Source organism: Amblyomma maculatum, chromosome 2 (genome assembly GCF_055883805.1).
Source record: "Amblyomma maculatum isolate TAMU_Amacu chromosome 2, ASM5588380v1, whole genome shotgun sequence".
NCBI lineage: Eukaryota > Metazoa > Arthropoda > Arachnida > Ixodida > Ixodidae > Amblyomma > Amblyomma maculatum.
The window spans coordinates 134,772,903-134,789,165 of record NC_139345.1 but is presented as its reverse complement, the minus strand read 5'-3'; the positions used below and the strand labels follow the sequence as shown (position 1 = coordinate 134,789,165).

Genomic DNA, 16,263 nt, shown 5'->3' with positions numbered 1-16,263 from the left:
ATGAAGGTGTCCTTTTTTCTATGCTGCAAACCTCCATCCTGTAACGTGTTGGGGCGCTGCGGGGTAGTCTCTGAGAAAAGGGTAAAGGATAACGCGCGACATATGAATAAATTTCTGCTTTATCTAAGCTGAACAAACAGCCTGCTTGACCTAGAAGTAGCACTATTGATTCTTGATGATAACGCTTGGCAGGTTCATGCCAGATCTGAATTGAGTCAAGTGAGTTGGCTGTTACAGCAATCTTACGCGGTCTCTTGACGTCGTAAATTGCCTTGTGCCGACACTGTGCGGCCTTAACATTGGCCAAGTAACACTTGCGAGATTGGTACTCTTAATGTTCCGTTAACAATCCTTACGTGGACGAAAGAGTGATTTCTAAAACAAAGGCGCCTCTCACGCTGCCCCATTAAAAATGATCGAGGCAGATATCACTATTATTTTTGTATGCGGACACTGATATTGGGACATCTTTTAAGCATCACCGTCACATCTTTATAAAATATCACGCTCAAGAGCACTTAAATTGCTCAGAGACCATTTTGCTATCAGTAAAGCTTTGGCATTCTACCAGTGTATAATAAGAGAAAGTGGCGCTCACACACTGAAAAAACGTTGCATACATGAGAACTCATTCTTGAAATAAGCAAAGAGAAGACTAAAAGCGCCGTCCTGCGCTGAGGCGTGCGCTGCTTCGGTCATGTTTCTGGATAAGCCTGGTGAATTCCAGGCTCGAAAAGGTAGCTCTCTTTAACACACCACTCTCAGTATCTCTTCTAAACAAGAAATAATCAACAGCGAATAAATTGAATGGCCCTTTTAACCTTTTTTTTTTCTAGTCATGAACATTTATGCGCCGCTTTGAGCCAAGTGTATTTTCACGATATATAAAAGCTGTGCAGAGCCGCTTAGTCGACTCTCCACTTAGTCTCTAGAGTTGTTTGCAGATAAAGACGTACTGCGAGATGGCGAAAGTTGAGATAGCGGCAAAACATGACAAGAGCCGTCCATATTCTGAGGAACCGCCACTTGCGTCCGTGCTTGGTTTAAGGCTGACGGATAACGTCGAGATATCGCACGACGAAGAACTGCTGACGCTTTTCAGCATTGTAGAGACAGTCGTGCGTAGCCAAATCTTTCCGAACAAATGTGGTCGCCTCTCACTGCACAAAATCATAAGGATGCGTGCAAGGGGTTTCAAGCAGAGCAAGCACCGCAGAGGGATGTCGCCAATAGTTCCTCCAAAATAAGTATAATTGAATGATGGAAACAAAATTCGGGGTAGGAGACATTGAAGCACAGACTTTCAGAGTTGGATGGGACAACCTTAATAGATCCCGTCTGCCGGGTGTCATAGTGGATGGTGATTCACGTACGAGTATTTCTGTACTCATTTTATATCGCCGTAATGTTTAGGCGCTCAATCCAGGATTGCCCGTCGTAGCCTTTGTTGGCGTAAAATTTCACCAGCCATTCGTGAGAGGTTTGCGCAAGTCAAAATTATTGGGACACTTCAACACCATCTCCACGCTATGGCGAAATAGAGGTTTTGGAGTTCTCTGAGCTTCATCGGTATGGAAACATCGTCGAAGACGGTCCACGCCACTTTTAAACGTAGAGCCCGGAGGCGTCACCTGTCACGGCAACAACATATCAGGTGTCTATGTAATTCCGATGGCCGCCGAATGGCGCCACCCTAAAATTTTTCCGTGGGTTTGTTTAGGCAATATCTTAATTCTTAGTTACGGCGACGGATAGAAGGGAAGCCTCAGTTTCCAAGCGCAGCCAACGTTTCGACAAGTGGACTTGTCTTCATCTGGACCCAGACAAAGACATGTCCACTTGTCGAAACTTTGGCTGGGCTTGCAAACCGAGGCTCCCTCTACCCTTGTTCAATGCTATTTTATATGGTGCAGGCATTACCATTAATCGTTCTACCTTGGATTCTAAACACTACAAGCAACAAACTTCGCCAATATCCCGCTTTTTTATAACCAAAATGATCCACCGCCGTAAAAGTGGTTTATGAAAATTGGATTACGTCACCGCATCGTCACCGCATAGGATGACATCACCGCATGGCAACCTGTTTGCTGTTATCGAGACAACACACACTTTGGGATTTTGCGAAGCGATCGCTCATGTTCATCGTGTGCAATGCGATTTTCGGCAATAATTATTTGGAGGAGCATTCAAGATGATGTAAAGCAGTCGCTGTGACAGAAGACGACCAATGATCTTGATTCAGTGTTTGTACTGCAGTACATATTTTGGGGGAGTGGGCTGCAGTATTCTTGGACTAAAATGCGATGCTCTGAAAGTTTTGTCTCAACGACATTGAAGAAAACAAAAACCCGTCATTAAATCTCCATATTGGTGGCATCTTGAGTCGTACATGACAGTTGCTTTTGGTTACTTCAGTCATGAGTTAGCCTGTTCAAAGCATATCGGTAGCAGAAGACAAAGGATGCCAAATGCCTGTTTTTATCTTCAAGAAAGCTATCGTCACGCCATTTGTAGCCTGTTTCTATTTGATGTTTGATGGCACCCAACGCGTGGTGAATGCGGCCATACTGCCCATCGTCGACGACATCGATACTGTGGAAGTGAAACAGCCCTCTTAAAACCAGCAGGGTGGGTCTGCAAACAATTCCTGAATATGGCTCCAGGCACGCACTATACCTCGCGGAGATTCATTTCTCGCGTGTGAAGTGCGCAGTCGAGTGAATTCGAGTCCTTCAACATACCCGAAAATAATCAACGATCTATCAGGAACATTTTCAGACCTCATTCTTAAGCTTAACATGACAGCCACCATTTCCTGGGCACCTGCGCACGCAAGCATTGAAAGCAACAAATCGGCCAACATTGAGACTCGAACAGCTGCACGCAAAACACCAGCCGCACCGAACAAACCTTGCACCATTTCGGTTAACAAAACCTGCTTGTTGGTTCCCTCCGCCTTCAAAGAAATCACGAGGTAGCGACACCGCTAAGCACTTAAGAACCTCCGCAATGGAAGAGTGAAACGCACCGAGCCGAAGAATAGGTACGCCCTTTTCGCCCTATGCCAGAGCACCTATAAAGGCCCCATAGAGGTAAACCCGTCGGCTCACGATCAACACTGCATCAATATCTTGTTTTTATTAGGACACAAGTCATTCATCAAAGATCGCGACGAAGAGATGCGCCGGATCACAGCGATTGCTACCCATGTCGTATACTAATGTCAATATTATTCTGATATTCGATAAAGGTCTCTCGCAGAAATAATCGTTGCCATCCCTCTGGCCGACTACATCGTCTAAGTACTCCCACTGTCATTCGATGGAGCGGCCGTCACTAGGTTATGGGAAAAGCTGGAGGAGTTTGTCAATGCAGGCACGAAAGCCAAGCCTACAGCAGTCTACCTCATATGAACCAGCTCCTGTCTCGGTCGCCGTGATTGTGGTAGTTACAGGTGCACGCAGAGATACTTAAAGCAAAAGTGCGTACTAAGAGCTTCAAATACAAGACGTGTTTCAATCAGTAAGTCAATCAATTAATTAATCAATCAATCTACTCGTTTATTGCGTTTACTGTGAGCATCTGATCTTTTTCATTTCTGAAATTAGCAATCTCTCCCGTTAATCTCTAGCTTTGGTTCACAATGACCCATGTTTTTAGTCGCGGTACACATGGAATACGTTGTTGTTCTTATTACTGTCGTTTAAACTCATGTCAAATACCAGCGCATGAGCTTCGGCCGATAATGGGGTTGCACAGATGTGGTTAGAGGTGTGCTTTGCCAAAAATAAAATGATTAGTAAGGCAGAGATAGGGAAACGAAAAGATGAAACGCCAAAATAAAAAAGCAGAAATGATAACGCATGGAGGAGATGAACACTGAGTAGAGAATAACACCTGAACAGGCACGAACGTTAACGTTCTCATCGCTTACACAAGAAGGAGGAGCAAGATGAGGAAAGGAAGGGAGGTTACCCAGTAAAAGCAACCGCTTTGCTACCCTAGGGCATCATGATTCTCCAGGGTTGTCTTGAAATGTATCGTTTCGTGCGGCGCCAGTTTGATTAGCTATATTTATCAGTCAGTTTACTTCTTTGGTTCAGTTGTGTCTGGCTCTTTGTGAATCTATAAACCATATCACGCCAAGGTGTTTGGTCGCCAACTACGTTTCGATAATCACACAGATTCAGCTGCAATGCCTCGATGATGCCATTTAGCTCTCACTGTCAATATACGCTTTTTTTAGTGAGAAAGTCATGTTTAATTTGCCACTTAGAGTACATATTTTGTAAAATCGTTCCTTGAAGGCTGAAAATTTCCAACATGCCTCAGCCGCGATGCCATAGGATCGTTCGTTCCTCCTCCTACCTTAACCCAGCGATCAATGTTGTTACCAACATTATTTAATAGGGCATTTATCTCCTTTAAACGGTGGTTGCATGAAGTATCTGACATTAAATTTGCAATATACGCCGATGGCTTCACGGTGTGGAGCCCACACAACGACCTACTAACTAAATCCGCTGCCTTGCATTCAGCTTTAGATATTACCTCCATATATGTTTCTTTCATTGGGATTATTAAAATTTCCGCCAGTAAACCTACGGTCATGTCAGTTGCGAGCGGCGCTTCGCCGTAAACTGGCTGTAACATCTATATATCTATCTCAGTCCGGATTCCCACTTCAGAAAAGTACAAAAGTAAAAATATTGTCTTTAACAATTCATGAGTCAGGCGCTATAACTACATGGCTGTCTCGCGCTAAGAGAACAGGCGTTACAGACACTGGGCCTGATCAGACGCACCGCTCCAAAAACGGCCGGCTCCCACTCAAATGTTGCACGACAGTTGGTCCGGGCAGTTGTGCAACCGCGCTTTACTTATCAAGCCCAATTTAAACATTTGACAAGGGCACAATGGGATCTGCTTGAAGATATAAATCGAGAGGCAATAAGGGTTATCACCTGAGTTCCTTGCATAACACCAGTCTTGGCACTCCGATAAAACGCACAGCTGAACACTATAGATGAACTGGTGCAGCAAAGGCCTGATGCTCGCAGGATTAAGGCCACCTTCTCTCACGCAACGTGCGCTCTCAGGGCTTATGCTCCATCGCATTCAATTGTACCACCGCCAGTTCCAAGTCTTCCTTCTTGGCGTTTTGTAGAGCTTAGTGATAACAAACCAACGAATTTACGATGACAAAGAACACAGGACTCAGCTTCGTCACTTCGCGACCGAATTATAGATAAAGACACCTGCTTGCCACAAGGTGCCATTGTAATTTACGGGGACACAAACCAGGCCTGCGAAGTGACATCCGCAGTTTACTGTCCTTGCATGTCTGGCCTAAACAAGACATCAACGTTTCAATTACCGGAACCTCCATCTTCATTTTGTGGGAATCTGCTTACTTTGCAAGAGGCGCTTCGCACTGTGACCTCAATTCCGATGGTTCCCGCGACCCCTATTGTTATACGCACTGATTCCCTCCAGTTGACAAAGCTGCTTATACGTGTCAGTAGCAGCCCACAAATCTTCAAAGATATACACAGTCTAGCGGCAGGCGTACCGCAGCCAATTCGGATTGAATATATTTAGTGTTATTTGTTTTCGGGTTTTATATTTTTTTTTCAAATTCGGGATGGTAATCATCGGGCATTATTTTTCGACTTGATAATAGAAAAGAAATCGGGTTTTTCATGGAAGCAGTCCGAAATTCGGGTTTTATCGGGTTCAATTTTCAAACTAATAATTTCTTCATTTATTCGAGTTCTCCTAATCAGTACGTAACGATTATGGTTGTTTTAGCTTATTGTCAAGGAAGTGTTTCATAAGTCGGCGTTTCTGTCGTATTAATTACTCTCAGCGATGTGCAGCTGTCAGTTTTTAGGCAAGAAACATTTTATTCACTTCAGCTGGTCATGAATGTTTTCGACGCCCTAATTAGCATACATAATCATTAGCATGCGCAAAGGTTCAGGTTCCATCCGAGACCTGTCTGGGCTCTGGAGGTATCTCAGTTGAGAAAACGTTCGCTCAACGTCACAGCTGCCATTAGCTGGACACACCGATGTCAGCAATGCATGTTCTAGCCGATAATAACGCACAGTTGTGTCGTACGAGTAGTCCATCAGTTCAACACTTTCTTTCATTTGTGGGGCTTGCTTCCACCAAGTACTGGTTAAACTCCTTTTGAAGCGAGTCTATATCTCATGTCACGGAATAAAAAGAGGTCGGTTGTCATCAAACGACTCACTCAGTTTCAAACCAGTTTCCACATTGTCACCTGGTTTTCTTTCTTTTTCTGAGAAGTTATGGTTCAGAGTTCGGACCCATATTCTGGAGATTTTCGCGCAAACCTCTTCACAACAAGTTTTTACTAATGTGGCACTGCTCTTAGGTGACAAAGACAAAACACCTTTTGCTCGAGTGATTTTATTTATCACCGTGCAAAGCTCCTTGACAGCTTGACACTTACGAGGGGATCGAAGCCTAGCATCAGAAGTTTTCCGCTTTCAAGCGTTTTCTGGATATCTGAACCTACCTCGAGTGCCTCTCTCATTAAGACTGTTTCCTCGTAAAGAACCTCTTTATAACAGAGTATACTTTCTTATAAAGCACCAAAGCAGAAGCTATTAGAGCGATATATCGCTCGAATAGCTTTTGCTTTGGTGCTTTCATACAGGCTTTCAACACGTTACTTAGGCACATTTGTTCCAGAAACAAGGAAAAATCGAACTTAACTCGATTTTAAAAAAATGTTTGTTGTGCAAAAACTGGGTAAAAATGAACAACCCTAACATATATTCCGAGTTATCTTGTAACTTCGCAAAGCCGTGCAGACTCTGCGGCCCGCCTTAACACATCAATCTCGTCATCGCCAAGCCTCTTAAAATTGGATAATGCTACCATTCTTTTAACAAGAAAGGAGCACCTTCGACGCATTACACGTGCTACCATGCCTCCATGTACGGTAAACCTTCCCGGAGGTTTAACCTATACAGAGGAGGTGGTGCTTTAGGAGATTCGAGGTGGGGTTACCCTAACACCTGCAGTGACTCAAGAGTGGCCTCAATTTCGAGATTTGTATCGCCACCCTGGTTGCCCTGGCTTCAAGACATGGGATCCAGAAGCCGGTATCCGCCACCTGCCTTGGGAATGTCCAGCGCTGAAGCCGATGAGGATTCGGCACCTGGCGGCAGCTGGCCTCTCCCCCATAATACGTCGTCATATGCCACTTGTACGCACGGATCGCATCATCGTTCACTTCTAGACTTCACTACATCAGCCAACATTTTTTCGTCTATTTGACCGTACCTATCATCAATCGCAAAAAAATCGAGGCCTTAATGGTAGCATGGCGAGAGAAAAAAGTCAAATGTGTTCAAAACATGATTGTAAAGACAAAGTAATTATGCTTTCTCTAACTTGGCTCGGTGTAGCACGTGAGCAGGCACGATAATTAAGATAATGAAAAGAGGGGCAAGTACCTGGCCCGAAGCACGCCTTCCGCGACTTCACTTTGTGGGTCCTTGGACACTAGTCACGGTGCATTGTAAATGAATCCGATAACAGGCAGTGGTCAAAGTTAACGTAGCGCAAAGCATGCTTGGTACTCCGACGTCCGGTTCGCTCGGCGACGAGCAAGTCTATAGGGCAGCGCTTGAAAGGCGGCACCGGCCAGCTTTAATTCAACTTATCAATCGCATTTTGAGCACTAATAAAATTGTAAAACAGGTCAGCATAATCTGTGTGCATTATTGTGCCCACGTTCAGCGTTGTATACCTGAAAAAAAGAACGAGAAGGCGTTGTATGTTCGACCGTTTCAGCCAGTGTCGTCTGCTCGGGTAGAAATTTAGCAACACTCCGATCACTTCCTAAAGTTTGTTGGTTGCTACTTTTGCACAGCTTGCAAGGTTGCACAGATTGCACAGCTGTTCCTGTTACACGTCTTCTGCTTTTCAGTCATCCTACGCTGACCCGGAGGCGCTTCATTTTAGTTGTGGTCGGCCTGGTCCTGTTTTATCTCATTTGCACAACGGTTTTCAACAACAAGCCTAAGCACGGTGAGCGGATGCATTTGTTGATCTGCTGAAGGAAACTGTGTGAGCAGTTTTGATAACACAATTGCATTTTTCAAAACAATACATACGAAGAAAACTGCAATTTAAGAATACATTTTCCTCTAATAGGCTCTGACATTTCTCTGGCGCTCTTTTTTTTTGTTGCATTTAGCGCCTTTTAAATGGGCAGATTATACGTACTCATTTTGATTGTTACTCTCTGCCATGGAGAGACCGAAGTTGCTTACGGAAGTAATATCAGCATATACAGGCAAATATACAGTTAACGCAATTATTATTTAAAATGTTTCTAAGCTAACTACAAATTATTAAAATTACAACGTATCAGTTAATTTAGAGCGCTTGCATTGGACGTCAATCAAATACCCAAAGGGTGGGAACAGATTTCCTTAACATCCTGTAAAACATATTCCACTACATAGAGTGCGAACTTGACGCTGCCTGAGGCAGCACAACATTGACCCAGAAAAAAACTAGTCTAATTTATTACAGCGGGTACTACATTAGTGAGGAGGCTCTTTTGGCTGAATTTTGTACAAGGGAAAAGCTGTTCCAGCAAAACAATTCAAACTCGGAAGAGGCGGGTGCACTAATTAAACGGGTTAGCGGTCTAAAATTGTGCTCGGATGGAAGCGAACAAATAGTTGCTGGCACGCATCTGCTGGAACTGCCGGCGGAGGAGCTAAAAGGCGGCGCTACCAGTACCACCCCATATGTTGCCGCGGAGACGGCACGCTAGACAAGGCGACAGGATTTGTTTACCACAAGTCCAGGCTGAAGGAAGGGGTTTATTTCTTGGACGTGCTAGAAAGCAATAATAAAGAATTACCGCTGCCTTTGTATGGAATTAGATATTGGCCTACAGATAATGAAGATATGGTTGTCCTTTTGAGTTAGGTTTGCTCGTCGGCCTCCATTGTATACGGCGCCCAGGAATGGCCGGGTATAACTGTGATATGGCCGGGTATAACTGTGGCCGGGTATAACTGCGATGACCGGCTGGAACGCATGTACTTTCGTGGAAGTATTCACAAGTTTATTGGAGCCATTAAATCTCAAACATGTGTCCCGGACTGGTTATTAATCTTAGAGCCCTTAGTTGCGTCTAGATAATTTTAGTATGTCAAAACCATACTCGTAGGCATTGGTTTGGTTTATTTTTTTTCTCTCCAATGCATTTTGATGTGCGGTAAAGCCTGGCAATAAATAAAGTCCGCCCTGGAGCAACGGTTATCGCGATCGGTTGGGGGTCGAAAGGATAGTGGCTCGATTCCTAATGGACATTGTTTTTTCCCAGGTGCCACAAGGTCGACCCTTTCTGCGCAGATCGTATGATCACGCCTCTCATAAATGAAATTTAACTGAATAGATGCCGCTATGTAAACAAGAGACGTTATCCAAAGGATCGAAAGCGGCAACTAGAAATGTGTGATCACTACCTCGTTGGATATATAAATGTCATATAGAAAAATTGCACCCCTAATTTACTCACATGTGGAACCCAAAATTTAAGGGAAATCAAAAGACCCAGGAATAAGCTTAAAGAATTACAGCCAGCGATGCCACGCGTGCCAGCGGTGCTCTCAGTTGCCGTATCACTCGTATATTGCGACGTAATGCAACTAGCAACTAGCAACACGTACCCGATATGCATCACTGACTAACCTAGTGTAGCTTTCGCTGCAAGCAATTTTAGTTCAAATAACGATTGACCGGTGAGTTTATAACGTCGGCATGTGCGCAGAAGGCACGAAATAGCTTAGTCTTTACAGCAATCATTGAATGGCGTTTTGTTTACCGGTTGTTCTGAACTCTGACGACTGCGCATAGCATAGCGAGTGGTAAAAAATGTACTTATATTGAAGGGACTACCAGGCGGAGAATATACTTTAGAAGAGGTCGTTTGTAATGCGATAGATCTCGATATTTTCATTGGCACGCAGATTAGAAGTCGGTCTTCATATTGCGCAAAACCATTCTATACAGAGTAGGTGCCCTTCGTGTAAATATGGACGAGCAGCGCGAACACATTTGCCTGTGCTCCTGTGTGGCCGTTTATGTGTTAGAGTAACCCTGTGATGATGGAACATAAGAGCGCACAGTCGCGGAAAGGAGTTTATAGCGTTGCATCATTGTGTCCTACATTATATCATCGATCGTGCCTACAATCCACAACACACAATTTTGATGTCGCACGAGGTATTCGGCTATGCATTTTCGAACATACTACAGGCCTTCATAGCCTTCCTTGCATGTGCACTGTCAACATGTCGGATATTGTGCGAAACAAGTATCTAGCCTAAAATCCTAAACTACACTCTTAATCTCGTTTTACATAGGTTCCAGTTACAAGTGGAACTTCAAATAATGTTCCGCCTAATAAGTGGAACTTTTTTAAAAGTTCCACTTATAAGCGGAACGTATGTGGAACCAGATTAAGAGTGCATACTTGAACACTTTGAGTTCTATTTCGGGGGGCAGAGGTGTCACGAAAATGCCAAGCATTTGGCACTCCTCAAGCTTTAAACAACTTATTTTTGTCGTTGTGCTCCTCATAAAGATGGCGCATACCCACAAGGGGGATCGGCCTCGACCAGGCAATGATTGTGTTAAAGTGTGGGCGGCTCGCGCAGCTAGTGTATTTGTTCCCGTTCGGCACAAAAATAAAAGGAAGCCGCTTGGTTTCAGTGGTCTATCACTGTCTCTTGAGTGCCTTAAGCTGCAGATTATGAAAGCTACAGAGATTGCGAATCATAGGTGTCCCTTTTCTTGCTTGGACTTGATAGGGGTAAAGGGCACCGCACGTAGAAGATATCACATGGCTGCTGGGCTTAGCCTACTGGTGCCCCAATTATAGGTGCCCATTTTCTTGCTTGGACCTGATAGGGGTAAAAGGCACCGCACGTAGAAGATATCACATGGCTGCTGGGCTTAGCCTGCCGGTGCCCCAATCATAGGTGCCCACTTTCTTGCTTGGACCTGATAGGGGCAAAGGGCACCGCACGTAGAAGGTACCACATGCCTGCTGAGCTTAGCCTACCGGTGCCCCTCAAATGGTTTATGATTTGCATAAGTGACAGGCGGCTGACATCCTCTCATTACAAGGGGCCATTTTCTTGCTCGGCCTTAACAGAGATAAGGGGCGCCGCTTTTCTTAGAAACAAGTCGGTTTTGGCGGGGTCGGATAAAAAGAACCCTTTGCCACAAAATGTACGTATGACAAGTTGCGTGTTTAAGATTGGTTCTTATATGCAGATTTGTTTTTTTTTTCATTTTCCGCTCCGTGAACAGAGCAAAGAGACAGTGGAAGGGCTGAGAGGGGAGAACTCGTCAATGCCTCCAACGGCGCTATCTACAAGTTGTCCGACGCAGAATTCATCGACTCTACATTAGAAGGGCAGCTGCCAGCTGCGTTCAGCGCCATTCTCAAAGACTACTCCACCGTGTCTCAAGCCGATGTTAAAATAGTGTTTGTAGTCACCTACTACCGAGCTGGTTCATCTTTCCTCGGCGAACTGCTGTCTCAGGGACCCAGAACATTCTTTCACTTCGAGCCGCTTATCCCGTTCACTGTGAGCGGCCGTATCCGGCGTGGCAGGGAGCGTCACGCCTTCCAGCTCATCGAGCACTTGCTCCGATGCCAGCTGGAGGCAGTTCCGCTGTACACGGTGTGGCTTGAGAATCATGGCTATTACAAGTTCAACCACTTCTTGGCCAACATCTGTGAAGGAGGTCAGTCGTGCTCGTCTCCGAGTCACCTTTCAGCACTGTGCAAACGAGCCAGCACTCAAGTTTTTAAATTCACCAGGCTATACATGAGACAGGTGAGTTCCATTACCATCTATTTATTTACTCAGCACTTCGGTATTGGCTTCTGAAGCCAATAATTATTATATGTTACCACAACCAGAGCATGTATATGAGTATTCATGCCTAAAGGGAGCTTACATGCGATTTTTAGATTATAATATTTAAGTCCGAGCGAATGTTTTATTGCAATATGAGCAAGTTTTGAGTGCGGTAAACGAAGATAAAAAACTAAATTCACATTTATGATTACAGTACGCAATTTTAAAAATGTCAATTTTTCTAGCGTGCATGAAACGCTTACTGAAGCAGAAGCCTGCAGTGAGCTTCAGGCAACACCTCTCTTCTTCACCATTTGAAGGTATGTGCGCAAAAAAGGACGATCACGAGAGAAGAGTAGACAGGTCGAGAGGAGCGCAAACGTGAACTGATGTTCATTCGAAAGGGAGGCGGGATTACATAGTTGGCTACATATTTTCCCTATGCCCACAAAACTGCTCACATCCTGAAGAAAGTAGGGAATAAATACGGTGTCTAGCTGTCGTTTTCACCGCCTTGTAGGCTCAGCCGCCTTTGTGCCCGAATCGGCCGAACTTCCAACAAGAAGAAACGCAATGGTTGCAGCGTAGAACACAAAAACCCATATGAGAACTGCCAAATGGGCGTAGTGTATCAGATTTTTGTAAGATATACGTTGGGCAGACTGGCCACTGCATCAAATTCGCTTAGCTGAACATGAAGGGTCAATTCGGGAACTAGATTAATATCACCTGATAAAACATTGCCTGGAAAGCAAGCCGTTACTAAAAGAAAAGATGGTCCTGCGGAAGTGCAGCGATAAAAAAGCACAAGAACTTGTTGAAGCCTATTAAATCCATATAGGAAATCAGTGATACGTCCATCAAACTTTACGGTAGTGAGAAGCGTTTCTTAGAAGCCACTATCCATCACTTGTCACTCCCCCCCACCCCCCCCCCCCCCCCCCCTCCATTATTATGGTCGTATATTACGGTCTAGGCTCTTATACCCTTTGGAGCCTCTACTGGCAAACTGTGTAAGCCTGCCTCCTTTTCGAATAAACATCATCTGAAGTTCGCGCTCGTCCCTTCCTGTCGCCTCTTCTCTCGTGATTGTCCTTTTTTGCGCACATACCTTCCCGTCGTCATGAACCAACTCGCCCAACAACGTATCCTGCTGTTTGATTGACGCTGTGGGTGGGCTTCATAGTCTACACGCGAAATTTGCGGTGCCATGCCACTATTTGGAACGCTGCATTACACGGGGGCTCAGTGGTATCGCCACGTCAAATGACTCTCTTTAGCTTGATTACCAAATGTGCAGTTCGTTGATTACTAAGAATTTGCTTATTGAGACTGCGTAATGAGCGTGTGAGTCCATCACATTGCTACATGTGAGCCTACCATTCGGTCTAAAAAGAAGCGGCCGAGGAAGTAGCGCTTGTTCCTTTTTCCTTGGCACAGGCTGGTCAAGCAAAACAAACAGGGCCGAAACAACCACAATTAGATGGTGTCTCCTGAGCCTAGGAATTCTGACGTGTTTAATAAAAGCGCTTTCCAATTTATCATCAATGTAAGAAAAATCTCAACTAGGATTTTAAAGATTTGATGTGAGAACAACTATCCTGTGCAGTAGCGCTGGTAACACTGACACAAAATAAACAACTGCGCACTTTCGTGGCGCGCGGACAGTTACCAAAAACGGTAGCCTTATCCGTTCTTGGCCTTAGTAGAACCCCCATAGAAGGCAAACGACTGCTGTTTGCAGCCGTTTTGTTATTGTTTTTAGAAATTTATGACGGCCCTCTACGCTAAGAAATACAAATAATTTCTTCAAACGGTAGTGATCAGAAATATGTACTGAAACTGGCCTTCATTGAAGAACTTTAAATTCCCTATAAAAGTTTGCATGAATTTAGTTTTGGCTTTGGTGCTTAAAACAGCAATTTTTCTAACCGTTCTGATTGCAGTATTTTGTAATATAATAGATAGATGCCAATAGTACTGTTGAAAATTATGTATGGCGTGTGATTATTTAGCAACATGAGTTTAAAAATGCATATAGCAATCACAGCATCACCTATCTAGTGTTCTGTTGTAGAAAGATGTTTTCAAAATTAGTTTCCGGCAAGAAAACTTACAGTTTCAACGTCAATGAGGTGATGCTGCGAGACTGAAATCTTTTGGAGCTCAACAATGCAATAATGCGACAGGAACATGTACTTTGCCAGCATTTGGGTATGACCGAATTGCGGTGGCTGTTTGTTTGGGTACAAGACATTTCTGACTTTCATGACTACCAGAAAAATTATTTTAAACGATCGCTGTTTTTGAATGTCGCGATCTTCATCGCTACAGCAAAAAATCCAAATTTTTGCAAATTGTGATGGTTCTCTCAGCCCCAAAAACAATTATTTTTCATGCATTCCTTGTGCATGTTGTCTGAATAGTTGAGTGGATACTTTGCTTACCTGTGGTTCCCAAATTCGTACAATAACGGAGTGACCGGAATTTCTTAGAAACTCAAGAGTGGAGAATGCGATTTGGAAACGGTTTAAATTTGTTTCGCTGTAAATATATAAATTCCGCCTATAATAACTGACAATATAGCAGAACTTGTCATCTTTCGCAAACAGCCAACACGAGGAAGGCACCCTCATAGCTTCAATGTCTGCAGATATGTTCTCCTTTGTGGTATAAGAGCTAATGAAATCTGGAAAATCCTTTCCTTTAGTAAACGCAGTACTTTTCCCGTGGCTATAAAACCTGATAGCACCGACCGAAACCCAGGTTCGAGAACCCTTATATACTGAAAAGCAATATAAAAAAAGGATATACCCCCTAAATATGTGTATAGGTCCTATTACAGCTCAGGAAAAGATATTTGCAGCGTTGTTTTAACACCATACGCTGTTCACAATATATTCAGAGCTATACCCTTCCCAAGTGTGATTAGGATGCCTGAAGATATTTATAATTTTCCTCAATTGACTAATAGCAGGGCGATGCAATAAACAAGGCCATTCAACCCTGCACAGAAACATTGGTGCGAAGTCGTCAAAATGTCTTCTCATTCTGGAAATTGCTTGTGCTACATATTTTGTCAGTTTAGAGCCAAATGCGCTCGACTGTCCTGTTTTCTATACTGATACCTCAGTACAGGATGCGAAAACTTTTGAGATGTCTAGTGAAAGCTCGAACTTCCAACGTCGCGTAATCAAGTAAGCTAGGTATACCTCACTATGCAGGTGGCGGTTTGGCTGAAACGGAACCCAGACATCGCTCGGTCGGTACGAGTGCTTCATCTCGTGCGAGACCCTCGCGCCATCTACAGTTCTCGCCGTGGCTTAGGGTGGTGCACACGAAATATCGACTGTGACAAACCTAGCGCCCTCTGCAATCAAATGCGTATGGACATCGAGGCATTCGGAGAGCTCACGGGATTCCTGCCAGCCACTCGAATGCAAAGGCTTCGATTCGAAGATCTTGCCTGGGACGCAATGAACGAGACTCAGCGTCTCTACGCCCGTCTTGGTCTCGATTACGCGACCTCCGTAGCACAGTATGTTGCTAACCACACAAAGGCCACGTTTAAAGATATCAAAGACGCACACTCAACGAAACGCAACACTCAAAATGTCCCTGATCAGTGGAAAACTAAACTTTCGCGAAAGACCATTGGCGTGATTGAAGAAGAGTGCAGGGATGTGCTACAGAGCCTTGGTTACGAGTTATTGGTGCGCGGTAGGGACATAACTAAAACAAAAAGTCTGATTCTGGAGGACAGAAGTGGAGGTTGGTTACTCTGAATAAAGTGAGAACGTATTTTAAATGTTCACAATAGGAAATATTGTCAACATCAAGTACAACTCCATTGTTTTCTTTTATACTGTAGTGCTGAATCTGTCAGGCAAAGTCAACTAAAAAGTCGACTGCAAAATTATCCCAAGAACAGGTAATGGACACTATTTTAGGGCGAAAACCTTTTAATGCTTATGCAGTCGTCCTCAGGTCACCCAGGCAGGCCACCCTAGGTCACTTGATGGTATCCAAGATGAGGGTCGTCGTAGATCAAGGTGAATCATTATCATCATCATCATCATCATCATCAGCAGCAGCAGCAGCAGCCTGACTATGCCCACTGCAGTGCGAATTAAGGCCTCTCCCATATTTCTCCAATTAACCCGGTTTTGTGCTAGGTGCATCCACTTGACCCCTGCCAACTTCTTAACCTCATCCACCCACCTAACTTTCTGCAGCCCCCTGCTATGCTTTCCTTCCCTTAAAATCCAGTTTGCTACCCTAAGCGAACATCGGTTATCCTCTCTTCACACTACATGTCCTGCCC

General features: G+C 44.3%; 1 protein-coding gene across 1 annotated transcript; it reads left to right on the top strand.

Annotated features, from left to right (window-relative positions):
• Positions 1-10,651: 10,651 nt before the first annotated feature.
• Positions 10,652-15,750, top strand: LOC146199934 (carbohydrate sulfotransferase 5-like). The gene is made up of 3 exons (XM_084592233.1): positions 10,652-10,688; positions 11,383-11,915; positions 15,164-15,750. Exons 1-3 carry the CDS (start codon positions 10,652-10,654, stop codon positions 15,722-15,724), a joined length of 1,131 nt encoding a protein of 376 aa, XP_084448359.1. The 3' UTR covers positions 15,725-15,750.
• The last annotated feature ends 513 nt before the right edge of the window (positions 15,751-16,263 follow it).

Bases quoted from the DNA above. Each gene is read 5' to 3' on its own strand.
- LOC146199934 (XM_084592233.1), top strand. From the start codon at position 10,652: ATGGCGCATACCCACAAGGGGGATCGGCCTCGACCAG. The intron at 10,689-11,382 runs GCAATGATTGTG...CTCCGTGAACAG, and splicing joins GGGGGATCGGCCTCGACCAG to AGCAAAGAGACAGTGGAAGG. The intron at 11,916-15,163 runs GTGAGTTCCATT...CTCACTATGCAG, and splicing joins CCAGGCTATACATGAGACAG to GTGGCGGTTTGGCTGAAACG.